Source organism: Ahaetulla prasina, chromosome 1, assembly GCF_028640845.1.
Source record: "Ahaetulla prasina isolate Xishuangbanna chromosome 1, ASM2864084v1, whole genome shotgun sequence".
Taxonomy (NCBI): Eukaryota; Metazoa; Chordata; class Lepidosauria; order Squamata; family Colubridae; genus Ahaetulla; species Ahaetulla prasina.
Window position 1 is genome coordinate 317,136,293 of NC_080539.1, and position 14,228 is coordinate 317,150,520.

Here is a 14,228-nt window from a genome sequence, read left to right on the forward strand (position 1 = left end):
AGAATCACAAGATAGCCGCCCATTGATTAGGAAGGGTAGGATGGCCAGTTACAAAACAAGTTCCTGAAATATGCATCTTCTTTAATCTCTTTATGGTTCTCTTTTTATCTCCCTCTCTCTTTCCCTTATACACAAGCATACATAGCTTATTGTTACTTTTTTTGACCATACTTCATACTAAAAATCATTGGGGTAGAATCACAATTCATTTTATTTTTAAAAACATACATGAATTCATTTGGCAGCCAGAAAAAATATTTGGAAATATAAGATAAGCTGAAGACTGGCAGTTTGCCTTTCAATAATTTTTAAGAAACTTAATATTTGAAACATTTTGTTACCAATAGTTTATGGTCAGATTTTGATTCAGTACAAAAACCAATCAACAGAAGAGGGAAGAAGACAAAGCTTGTTCCCTTTTTCTGCAAGGTTTCTTTCAAAGGGTTTATTTAAAAAGAGCTATATAGAGAAAATGGCATCTTTAAAGAGAATGCGCCTTGTCCCCCTCTCATTTCTGCCAGCTGGATTGCAACCATAGGGTAATAACCAGTATAGCTTACCATATCTGTGATGCTTTCACTGTAACAGACTCATATAATTGTTTCTTTAAAGGCTTCACTTTATACTTGTACAAAAAAGGATCAGTTATGGCTTTTTCATTCCTAAAAATTAAAATCATTACTATTTACAATGTAAATTATTTTAAATTTTTGAGACAAAAAAAATCATACAAGCATATTCTCAGTCATGTGAAATTAACATTTCAGTAAAGAATGAGGTTTAAACTGCATGTATTTGCTTGTGTTCTGTATAAACATAGAAAACCAAACCATGTCCTTTAGATGTTGTTCCACAAAATGCAAACAGAGACATATAATATAGATTGCCTATTAACTTTTGAATATCAAGTTTTTCTCAGCAAAAAACAATAAAGTTTAGAAGTTTGAATTTGATATTGAATTATACACCAAGTACAATTAAATATGCAATAAATAAATTAAATTATCAGTTAGATAGTTGCACATTTCCATCTGATATATGGTTGCCCTTCCAGAGAGACATTCACACCTTTCTAATCTCATGATTCAACTACTGCAATGTATCCTACATGGGCTGCCCTTGAAGACGGGTCAGAAACTTCAACTTGCCCAGAATGTTGCAAGTTACATTGTAAATAAGCATGCAGTCAGTGAGAGTTGGCCTCAGTACACCTATATTATACCAGCTTCACAAACTACACTGGTTACCAATATGCTTCCATGTGCTATCCAAGGTATTGGTTATTTCCTATAACGCTCTGTGGGCACACGAGTTCTCGCACCAGTTCAGCTCCGCCACGCATGCGTGCATGCCTCCCGACGGCCAGCTGGTTTTTGGGTCTCTGCCACACATGCGCAGGGGATAGGAGCAGGGAGTGTGCAGCTGAGTTGTGCATGCATGCATGGGGAGCATGCAGGGGGGACGGGTGCATGCATGGGGTCGTGCACGCATTGCATTTTGGGGGTTCAGGCGCCCTTTGGGTATTCAATCATCACTGCCCTATAACGATTTCCATGGCATAGGGTCAAACTGCCTCAGGAACTGTCTTTCTCTTTTGGTTACTCCATGGCCAGTAGAGGCTAAATGAAGTTGGCATGCCTTAGGTCCCTTGCATTCAATAGTATAATCTATTTGGATCTACGAAGCATAACCTGTCTACTGTAATTAAATTCTGCCCAATATGGCTCCAATCTTGGTGTTCTGGATGACCTTCTCTCAAGCCATAAACTAGGGTGGATGGGCCCCCTTGGATGTGTTTTGTATATATTTTTCTATGTTATTTAGTGGCATTTCCTTTCTTGTTCATTAGTTACTATGTATTGATTTTTAAATCTTGTTTTTGTAATATAGCATGATATATTACAAAGCTGTCCATAGTCAGTCTTCAGTCAGTAAATCTGACATTGAATACATAAATTTATAATTTATTTTGTATGTGCTTGACACTGTACATTCCATAAGATGCTTAATTTCAGGTCGTAGATAAATTGCACATATAAATAAATAAATTAGTGACAACTTTAAATATATCATCTTAGGAATTATATTTGAATGTATCAATTCAAATGAAGCATAGGCAAAAAATGATTTTGTTTTGTTAGAAAGAAGCTACTACCCTAGATTTAAATTTCTGGATTGAAAGTATGTGTTTTCTGTTTTACACTTTTTTTAACTGACAAAATGGAAAAAATGATCAAGACAATTCCATATGGGCAAGGTTTGATAGATTTAAAACCACATTGTCTATATATGTGTGCAGTATATATGCACAAATGTACTGTGTGTGTGTATGTTTGAGTTCTTTCCATTTTTTCATTTGTAGAGTTTTTTTGAAATTTTTAATATATGAGTTGCGGTGGCGTAGTGTTTAGAATGAAGAACTGCAGGCTACTTTTGCTGACTCCTGGCTGCAGTACTGAAGGCTACTTCTACTGACTGCCGGCAGTTTGAATCTCACCAGGCCCAAGGTTTATTCAGCCTTCCATCCTTCGGAGGTCGGTAAAATGACGACCCAGATTGTTGGGGGTAATATGCTGATTTTGTAAACAACTTAGAGAGGGCTGTAATGCACTGTAATGCGGCAGAAGTCTAAATGCTATGCTAAATGCTCTATCTTATTTTGCACTACTTTTAAGCTTTGAAACACTAATTAAAATCACATTTCTTTTGAAACATTGTGATATGTATATAGAGTTATATGAAGTTTTCTTTAAAAAAAACAGTGGTTATTGTAGTTAATTGTAGCCCTTTTAACTATATTTGTATCTTCTGAATATAAAACACGTTTTTACCCATTTTGTGCAGAAGTGGTATCTAAATCTGAATCATCGCTATCGCTAATGATAATGGTGACTCCATCAACACCTTTGGCATGGCCATTGGCCATTCCATTCTGATGTACTGGTGCTTTGATTTCCAGAATTTTACAGTGTAATCTGGAAAAAAAGAAGAATATTCAATTAGAAGAGGTCTATCTTCTTGCAGGTCAAAGACAATTATTGTTACCCTGTATTAACAAAATACTGCCTGTTTCAATAAAGATGGTGATAGAGAACATTCACAGGAAGGAAAGGAGGAAGGAAGGAAGGAACAAGGGAGGCAGGGAAGGAAGCAAGAGAGGAAAGAAGGGAGAAAGGGAGGAACAAAGAGTTCCAACGCTCACTGTCAGCTTTCCACAAGGAAATTCAATGGGGAAGCTGACAGGAAATCGGAAATTGCTCCTGGTGAATATTTTGCCCACCCATGGTAATTCTGCTTCTCTGTTTAGATAAGGATTTTTGAAACAGTGACCCAACATGTCATGGCTAATGTCTAGTAAATTTCTAAATGGCTATCAACAGATTATATACCCTGATTATGGAGGATCTGTTATGAATCATAGAACACCTTTATGGTCATTATTAGAGATTGAATGATAAATTTTGATTTGATCAGTAGGTTATTATATTGTGTTTATTTCTAACTGCTGAAATATAGACCTTAAGTTCCTGATATAAACCATTGGGTAGCATAACTGCAATTCCAAATTCTGGTAATAGGAATAATTTAATGTCCCATTAAGAAAAATAGGGATAAATTAGTCCATAGTGAACCATGAGTGAGTTATTGCATTCTTTAAATTTCCTAATTGTAATAAGGAGTGTGAAGATACAAAGGCAACAGTTTCCATACAGTTGGGAACAGAACACAAAAACATAAAAAACATATTCAAAAGAGTGCTGCACTAGTCCTTTGGTATATAAGAATGATGAATAACAGAAAATAAACTGGTAAATCCAAGATAATGACTAAATTTATATTTAAATTAATTAAACAGAATTGGTATTATTATTTCTAATATATTAAAATTAGTATATTTTTAACTAAATAACTAACAACTTCTGGACAGTCTATAGAAACTACAACTAAAAGATTGGCTCAGGTAGTTCTCACTTACTGACAGTAATTGGGACTGGGAACTCAGTCACTAAGCAATGCAGTTGTAAGGTACAATGTCATGTGACCACACCAACTTACTATGGCAGTGTTAGTTTGCCATCATTAGGGAACTCCTGCACCGATACAATATCCCAAGGTCACACGATCACCATTTGTGACTTCCATCAGCTTCCCCATTGACTTGTCAGAAGCAGGCAGTGAAGGTCGCAAATGGTGACTGTATGACCAGAGGTTGCTACAATGTTGTAACTGTGAGCTGACTCACAAGTGCACAAACTGTAATCATATGATCATGGGGCATTGCAGCAGTTGCAATTACAAGGACCCATTATAAGTTCCCCTTATTAAGCACTCGCTGTAACAACAAATAGTTGCTGAATAGAGCAGATGTTCCGCAAGGACTACTTACAGTATATAGCCCTACAACTGCAGATAGTGTAACCTGGTTTAGATATGTAATTCATTTATTTTATACAAACAGAATATTTGTATAACTGGTACACAAACAATCAAACTCTTCCCAATGAAACCACCACCAAAAATGGTCATACAATCTTTGGTGTTTAAACTCACTTTATAGCAATTTAAGTAATGAAAAGTACTTAAATCAATAGTCGGCCTCAGCTTTTTTTACATATTAAAAACTTACATACATACATATTTTCAGAGTAGCACAAATGAAATATGCTTACCTTTCACCATTATTCCTAAGTACTTCAACAAGTTCACCAACAAAATAATGGTTTTTGATATAAGCAAAGATATCATCACAAACTTCATGAAGTCGTGAACGCTGAGTGAGAGTAACTAAGTATAAGACTGGAACAATGAGAGGTTCTGGAAAGTTTTGGATATTTTGTCTGGCTTTCCTTTCCGATTCTAGTGCTTCTTGATAGGTAAGTCCAGATTTGCCTGTGATAGCACAACTCCAGACAAGACTATTACAAAGAATTGTTCTTTCAAAAAATTCACTGCAAAAACAAAACCAGCAAAAATTAAAGATAAAATACAAGTTACTGTTCACCAAGATATAATTAAAACTATTTTAAAGTCCTGCTATCCCACCATCCGAAGAAATATTGCTAAATAGCAAGTAACCCCAAACTATTGATACCCAAAGCCATAACTATAAAAGGCTGTGCATGCAATTTCCCTGTGAAATGTTGCACAACTCAACCAATATAACCTGCCTAATGCTGAATCATTGAAACTCTCCAGGACCGAACCACTATTTCCCTAAGACTCCGCCCAAAAAAGAAAAAAAATTAAATATTGGTTAACAGTTATAAAGTTCTCAAATAGCAAGAGAAATTTTCAAGGCAGTGGGAATAGCTCTCTCTTGTAATTTAAACATTATTTTCTATATTCATTTGATCAATTAATTTTAGAGAGCTAACGGCCTATGATGAACAAAGATCAAATAAGCTAGTAGTTAACTTTGTTTCTCCAAACACTCCTGAAATCTCCTGATCCACTGTAACTGGTCCTACACAATTGGATTAGAACATCATGGTTTTGAAATGGGTACCTTTGTTTTCAAAGTGCATGACAAACTTCTCACAGTAGGTCTCTGAAAGTTTTACAATACCTCAATCAGGATCTGCACATATACTATCTAATTAGGTTTATTTTTTTATTGTGGCCCTCAGCATCCTCAAAAAAAGAAGCTGTGAGCCCCATCTTAAAGAGCATTGTGGAATAAATCTATAACAACTCCATGGCAGATATTAATTCTAAACTAGCTGTAATCTCAGTTTAAATTCTTAAATTCCCCAATACCATGAAGATGTATCAGTGATAGTGAACCTATGACATGCATGTCAAAGGTAATATGCCATGAAATTTTGGTGACATGTCAGTGTACACCAATGCCTGACTACAACTACAGGTAGTTCTTGACTTACAACAGTTCATTTAGTGATCATTCAAAGTTACATCACTGAAAAAAGTGAGTTAAGACCGTTTTTTACTTAGGACCATTACAGCATCCCCATGGTCACATGATCAAAATTCAGATGCTAGACAACTGACTCATATTTATGATGGTTGCAGTGTCCAGGGATCATGTGATCATCTTTTGCGACCTTCTGGCGAGCAAAGTTAATAGGGAAACTAGTTTCACTTAACAACTATGTTACTAATTTACCAACTGTAGTGATTCACTTAACAACTGTGGCAAGAAAAGTTGTAAAATGGGGCAAAATTCACTTAACAAATATTTCACTTAGCAACACAAATGTTGGGCTCAATTGTGGTCACAAGTTGTGGACTACCTGTATTCTCAAAAGCACACCTGTTCTTGTGTGATTTTCAGAGATTGCAGAGGCCATATGAGAATGGGGTATAAAGGTAATTCAACAACACTTTTGTTCTAATACTTTTTCTCTCTCCCCTAAAACATTTTTCTTGCTGGTTTGTTCCTTTTATATCTTTACTCTTAAAGCTAAGAGGACACTTCCTCTTCCTGCTTTCTTCCCTGAAAACAAATGAGCAAATAAGAATATTTCACATGAGGTGGGGAGAGGGGAGGTGCAGAGAGGACTGTTATTAAAACTTCTAACATTTTTAAAAATGGGATATTGAAATGTTTCCATTTCCCTGATTGGCATAATAGCCCTTAATAATTTTTCAAAAATATTTATTTCATTAGATATTGATGACTAAAATATGGAAATTTTAGTAATTCAGTAATCAACAGAAAACTAAAAGATGGAGACCAAATAATACCATGGAATAGTTGGACAGAAAATGAGCTTATTTTGCCTATAAACAAACACACACACAATTTAAAAACAATTGTCAACAAATACTTGCATTTAATTGAACAGTTAATGAAAGCACTGCCTGATTTTAAAAATAGTGTTTTAGAATAACTGTATTTTATTGATGTGATTGAAATACTTTAACTTGAACCTTCAACTTTCATAATTTTATGTAATATAAATAATTTGAGGCCAATGAATTAATCAAAATTTTAACTGTCTAAACTTCCAACTTTGCCTGAGCATGAAATTAGATTATCACATTATGCTTCCTTATTCAACCATTATCTTGACTCAATGAATAACCATATGACATACATGGCCCACAAATAGTTTTGTATATTTAATTCAAACTTTATTTTTATTTATTAAACTGCTTATGCAGCCCAGCATTTTCCTAAGGTTACCAGTTTTATTGCACTTTTCCCACACATATTTCCATTCACTCATTTATCTGTAACCTTTTTTACCAGGAAAAAATAATCAAGATAAAAAACACCAATAAGCAATACAGAAAATATATATTCAGAAAGAAATAAACCAAGAGAATTAAAGCAATAACTCCACAGCAGGTTAAGTGCCTCCCAGGAATGAAACATTTTCACCTAACATTGGAAAATTGTCAGTTTTGAGGGGGGTGGAGAGAAGCCTTAGATTTCCCTTCTAAAGTCAACCTGTTACAATTATGAAAACCTTCTTCCAAATAAAACTCACATTTAAAATATGATTTGATTTATACAGGATAGGGAATCATCTTATCCTTTCTTATTAAAAGTAAATGTGAATGATTCAATGGAGGGTAGAAATTTAGCATGGTGCTGTAATGCAGATTAGGGAACAATTTTCCCAAAGGGGAAAAATTGCTAGGATGAGACACATTTAGGAATAATGATACCATTTGCATAGAGACCATATTCCTATTAAGTGGCACATCAAGAGTTACTAAGGAACAATCTGGATTTATTAATTTCTTGGAGCAGATTATTCTGAGAAGATTCAGACATAACAAAAATAGATATAATCCATTGAGGTAAAATCACAGTTTCAAGTTTCTTAACACCATCATTCAACCCAGAGTGAAAATATAATTTTATGGATTCCCAGTTACCGTATATACTCGAATATAAGCCGATCCGAGTATAAGCCGAGGTCCCCAATTTTACCCCAAAAACTGGGGTAAACTGGGGACTCGAGTATAAGCCGAGGGTGGGAAATGAGGCACCTACCGGTTGGGGAAAGCCTCCCTCAGCTGAGAAGGCTGGCGGCCCCGCCCGCCTCTCACTGCACCGGCAGGGCTTCCGTCCGCAAAATGTGAAAAAGAAGAAAAAACTCGAGTATAAGCCGAGGGCTTAAAAAAAACCTAGAGTATAAGCCGAGGGCTTAAAAAAAAACCCTAGAGTATAAGCCGTATAGACCCGAGTATAAGCCGAGGGGACGTTTTTCAGCACAAAAAACGTGCTGAAAAACTCGGCTTATACTCGAGTATATACGGTAAGTAGATGGATTTAATAATTGTTTTGGAACAGAAGCAAGGGTTGTTCTGGAAATTATTATAGATTGTTGTTCTGGAAATTATTATAGATTATAGACAAGTTGACTCAAATTTGTCATCTCCAAAATCTTCCATATAATCATTCTGGCTTCTTCAGGAAACCACTAAATTCTTGATATGAACATCTTATCTCAGATACACTCTTTCTAAATTAAAAGCAATTGAATAGAATGTATTTGTGGAAATAAGTACTGTATGCTATTAAATCATTAGTCTACCTAATATTATATGGAAGACCCAAATCTAAAAAAAAAAAAACCACCTTTGAGAAACTTTCATATTAACTATTTCATTTAGCCAGATCTTTACAAAATACATGTTGGTATTGCTTATCCATGTTTAAATCCTAAAGGTAGCTTTCTTCCCATTAACTGACTAGTATGTATTTACAAAAATTACCTATTCAACAGCTTTCATTAAAATAATTATAATTCAATTATAATTTTAATAATTTGATTTGGACTTAAAGTTCATTTTTACAGATATTTTTAGATAGATATCTATTCTGTACATACCAGGAGAGCAGCTAAGGGATCCCTTTCCTGCAAAAAATCAAGAGAGAGCGCGCCAGGAAAAAGCATTCTCCACTGCCCTGTGTTTTGAGATTTCAAAAAGCACTGAAGACTACTGTATTAAATGGTTCTTTAGAGCAGAAGTTACTTTTTAGTGCGAGCAGCCAAACTACATTCGAAGTTTTTAAGGCTGGGGTCAATTAATTTTTAAAAAATTATTTTAGGGATCAAATTGTATTATTTTTAGTATGATGGTTTTTGCCAATTTTACTATAAGCCATCTAGACACTAGAAATCAGTGTTATATAAATAATAAATAAGTAAACTGCATGGATCCAAAGTGATCTGCTTACAAGACGAAGTAAACAAGCTTACTACCTCCAATTTTCAATTCAAGCGCTGATTATTATGTTTAAATTCCTTCATGGCATCTGCAGAATCATCCTTAAGAGTATCTGTTCATCCCATCACAGCTGATGGATGGGCATGCTCCAGATCCTTATCCTTAAATATTGCTATCTTTGGGTCTTCAGAAGTGTGTTTTCTCCACTGTAACTCCTGCCCTACAGAACAATCTCTCCCATGAGATCCAATAGGCCCACACTCTTTTAACATTCAGGAGACCACTTAAGACTTGAGGTTCTTCCCTCAAATATTTGGATAGGATGAGATAAGAAAGTAGTGAGTGATATCAAGAAAGTGTGGTTATAGTGCCAGGTTTGTCTGCTTTGATTTTACTGGTTCTTGTGTGCTTATTGTTCTATACAATATCTTTTAATTGTAAGCAGCATAGAATTTAGCTTTAAGATGGGCAGCTATATTTTATACACATGCGCACAGATGCACACATACACAGACACATAGAGCAAGACAGACAGAAAAAACTTGATTTTTTTTCTTTGTACAAAGTCTTATACTTTCCTACTATTCAGAGAAGTTCAAATAATGCTAGAGCTCAAAGGGGTATCAGTGCATCCTATGATTTGAGATGGCCATATATTCTATAATTCCTTATCCCTGTTTTCAGTTACTGTGATAAGTCAGCAGCAGTTCTCTGGATTCCCTATTCAGGAACAGGCTTAGCTGGCAGAAGACAGAGACATGATTTGGCTGGGTTAAACCCTTTATTGCAGACATGAATGAAGCATATGTACACAGATGATTTGTTCTCAGTGGCTTCAAGAGTTTCAGCTCTAGCTTTCCTCCCACAACTTTCAGAGTTAAGGGATATTTATTTTGTGGCCTTCAGCAGTGTAAACATGGGTACATAACAGAATTCTCTTCCTTAGAAACCACTTATTACAATCATGGAAGATGCAGCCCCTGCATCAAACATTTATTTATTTATTTATTTTATTTTATTTAATCGCATTTTTATACCGCCCTATCTCCCAAGGGACTCAGGGTGGTTCACAGCCTAATAAAACATATGTATAAATACAAAATAAAACACCAGTTTAAAAAACTTATTCAATAAGGCCGAATATTAAAACTACAATAAGATAATAAAACCCCGTTAAAACCAAATTTAAAATTTAAAATTCTAGTCCAGTCCTGCACAGATAAATAGATGTGTCTTAAGCTCGCGGCGAAAGGTTTGAAGGTCAGGAAGTTGGCGAAGTCCTGGGGGAAGTTCGTTCCAGAGAGTGGGAGCCCCCACAGAAAAAGCCCTTCCCCTGGGTGTCGCCAGCCGGCACTGCCTGGCTGACAGCACCCTGAGGAGTCCCTCCCTGTGAGAGCGCACGGGTCGGTGGGAGGCAATCGGTGGCAGCAGACGGTCCCGTAAGTAACCCGGCCCTATGCCATGGAGCGCTTTGAAGATAGTTACCAAAACCTTGAAGCGCACCCGAAAGGCCACAGGTAGCCAGTGCAGTCTGCGCAGGAGAGGTGTCACATGGGAGCCACAAGGGGCTCCCTCTATCACCCACGCAGCCACATTCTGGACCAACTGGAGCCTCCGGGTGCTCTTCAAGGGGAGCCCCATGTAGAGAGCATTGCAGTAATCCAGACGAGATGTCACGAGAGCATGAGTGACCGTGCATAGGGCATTCCAGTCTAGAAACATGCAAAAATAGTCTGATTCTACCAACAAGGTCATTACAGATGCTATCCACAAGTTCAAAACCTTTTTATAAATAAGAAAAATGAAGCCTTATCTTAGGCAGCTACTTCAGCCAAAGCTTCATTTCTAATAAAGTTCAGATGGCAAAGTTTATTTATTTATTAAATATATATGCAGCTGAACTCACTAATGAAACTCTGTGTAGGGCAAGTTTAAGCAAGCAATGTTTACATAAATAACCAAATTCTTCACAATGTATCATATATGTTCTTTTTAATATATATTTAGTTAGTTGCTAACAGATTCAGATGAATCCTATAGGAATTTTCTTGATAGCATATCTAAATGGATGAACAACTTTGCCAATTACATACTCTGCCCAAAAATCCTATGGCAAATCTAGCAATACTTTCCTAATGTTGAAGAAACAGCTCTCTTTTGAGGCATATCTTCCTCAAAAAACCATTGCTAATATAAATTGATTAATTAAGTGTAGTTAGATTATTTAGCCTTACAGGGGGGAAATGCTTTAAAAAACCCAAAGAAATATTTTATCATTCAGAATAGGTTTTTGAAATTATGTCCACCCAATAGTTTCAGATGTCATTTTATGGCAATGCTAGGCTAGTTATCTTGAGCTGTTACTTAATGGTTATGAATGAAAACTGTAGGTTTTGTTACCATTTACATTATCCTTAATAAAAGACATAAAATAATAGCATCTCCCAATTCAAGGGACATGCTCACTATTTTTCACATTTGTATATTTAGCTTAAAACGTTTCATTCTCAAGATGACATCTCAAAATATTTTAAATATTGAAATACTAATTTGATTTTTAGAAAACGAGAGGCAATAACATTATGCATCAGCCCCCTGAGGTCGATAAAATGAAAAGCATTTCTGAATAAACATTTAGAATACTAAAATTATTTACAAATTATACATGCTTTTAACATCTACTACTGAAAAACAGAAATAAAGTACTTAGATTTTTCTAAAGTAGTTCACTGAAGTGTGTCAGATATTGCAAATTCTTAAGGGAGAAAAACGGCTTGTCACAAAACTACCTTGTCAAAACAGGCGCTGACTCCACTTCCAAGGATCAAATAGTCATGGGAACCGAGGGGGGGGGGGGAGAAAATTCCAATGGGAGAAAGGGGGCTGATCATTCTTTAAAGATGGCTATTTGGCATATGAATTGGGGTGTGAGTCTTTCGGGTTTTTAAGTATTTTGAATTTTCTTCAGGGGATAAACACGAGGTCACTAAGATGCGCCATTAAAGACCACTCGGCAGGGAAAGTACTTGTTACCGGGGTTTGGAGCTCAAACCTCAAAGAGTTTCATTTGCGGGTCGGAGACAGCGGCAGGTTTGTTTTTCGGACGCCCAGCTGCTGGGAAAACAATACTCAATGTGGCGGTTACGAACAGCCGTCCAACCCCTGACGACCCAAATCCGGCCTTACATCGCCGGCTGCTGACCGTTGCTTTTCTCTCTCTCTCTCTCTCTCCCCCCGCGCCCAAGTTCAGTCAAGTTTGTCGTGTTACTTCCACAAACAGCAGCAAAAGCACAAATACGCGCGCGCGCCCGCCCGCCCAGAGGTACTCCAAGGCCTAGTGCAAGTCGCGCCAACACGCAACGAGGGTTCGGGATACCCACAAAAGCCACGGTCGGGCCGGCGAAATAACAAACTTTCCGTATTCCCGCTCGTCCTGAGGAGGAAGGGTACCGGGGTGGCGGGGGGGGGGAGCTTAAGGACGGATGAGTTAGAGGCCGGAGGTCCTCCTGCCCAAAGAGCCCTCCCTTTTCCACTCACGCCCGGGGAAGACAGGCGCTCAAGGGGTTTCCCCGCTTCTTCACAGGGGATTCCCTTCTCCGGCCGGGTGTCAGCCATTTGCAGCCGCGCTTCCCGTTCAAACCAGCCCGCCAGAGCCCGTGGGGAGGGGAAGAGAGTGGTGGTGGGGGGGTGGCTGTCTCTTACTCGTAGTCCCTGAAGACCTCGTTGGTGACTCTACAGTGGAAGACGTGTTCGTCGGGCCGGAGGTCAGCCGGAGGTTTCTCCCTCACGAAGGGCTTTCGGTGTAGAAGCGGCATCCCCCGGCTCCCGTTTCTAAAAGGGGGCGAGAGGCAGGCGGTAAAGAAAGGCGACGAGCCCGAGTGGTGGTCGCTTCAGACGGGATCTTTTGTGAGCGTTTGACACGCTGCTTTCCCGCTGGGTCCTGAGCGAGTTCTGTTGTGCGTGCGCGCGTGTGGGAGAGCGAGAGCGGATCCTTCCTTTCCTCCCCCGCTTCCCCTCCCCTGCGCCGCCTCACAATGGGGCCATGACGCCGAACAGGCGGCGGCAGCTCCACCGGCGGCGGCGACTCCCTCCTCCTCGTCCTTGCTCTCCACAACTTGCCTTCTCTCGACCCGGGGATTCCCCCCACCCCAAAGCAACGCCGGCGGTCTTGGGGGAGGAGGGAATCCCCCTTCATGACCTGCGCAGGCTGGGCCAAGTCCCTCTTTCCCTTCCCAGCCCCGCGAAGCCGACCGGGAAGAGGTCTTTTTGATCGTTTATCGCCCTTTCGAGCCCGGCTCATTTGGGAACTCGCCTCCTCCTCCTCCTCCCTTTGGATGTTGAATGAGGGATCCCCTCCAGGTGAGAGAGGTGGTTTGCCCAGCTTCCTCCTGTCAGGACAAGAGCCCTTGGCAGACTCGCCCGGTCGGTCTGTTTGAGCAGATCGACCCTCCCTGGGACAGATGTACCACCTTCTCCTACCAGATTTAGTAATACAATTGCCCCTCCGGCATGATTGATAATTAATGAGGCTCACCCCTTTTTTCTCTTTCTCCCTCTTTCTGGATCCTTTTACTGTTTCTTTTCCGGCTCCGCGGAAGTTTTTGATCTACTTCAGCTCTCAACGAGGAAGAACAGCAGGGAGGAGCTTTCGACTTCTTTCTCCTATATTATTATTGGCCGATCACCGCCTTTCCAGCCTGTGACACACAGGAAGACAGAGAGCTACATTATTAATTAATAGATGAAGTGCTCATCCTCCATTTTTAAATTAACAGCCTAAAAGATCCAGGCCATGCGTTGAGGCTTTTAGAGGCCTAACTTATGCACAGTTCATTAACCTTAATTCCCAAGAAAAAGGGTGGCTTGTTAGTTTCTTGGTAAATATATTTGGATGCTTAAAATAGTGCATGTTATTTCTTTTTTTTTTTTTAAATCAATACATTTTTGTTTTAAAAAAGTAACAAAAGACTAAGTCCTTAATCTGCTGAATCACTATCCTAATTGTGTAGGACTTTCTCCCCAATTTTATACTCCCTGGGTAACACATTGCACTAACCTTGATGTGGGTTGCTAGTCTTGGT

The 14,228-nt window shown here is 38.5% G+C and overlaps 1 protein-coding gene across 2 annotated transcripts in view; it reads right to left on the bottom strand.

Moving 5' to 3' along the window:
• Positions 1 to 13,948, bottom strand: part of BAZ1A (bromodomain adjacent to zinc finger domain 1A) — a 57,160-nt gene extending 43,212 nt beyond the window's left edge. The window contains exons 1-5 of one of the 2 annotated variants that reach the window (XM_058162252.1): positions 13,682 to 13,948; positions 12,850 to 12,978; positions 4,671 to 4,949; positions 2,832 to 2,975; positions 561 to 662 (exon numbers count right to left, since the gene is read on the bottom strand). In XM_058162252.1, the coding sequence (XP_058018235.1) occupies positions 561 to 662; positions 2,832 to 2,975; positions 4,671 to 4,949; positions 12,850 to 12,962 (638 nt within the window). In that variant the 5' untranslated portion in view covers positions 12,963 to 12,978; positions 13,682 to 13,948. The remainder of the gene's footprint in view (positions 1 to 560; positions 663 to 2,831; positions 2,976 to 4,670; positions 4,950 to 12,849; positions 12,979 to 13,681) is intronic. The other variant, XM_058162251.1, reaches the window with a different exon arrangement.
• Between the last annotated feature and the right edge of the window lie 280 nt (positions 13,949 to 14,228).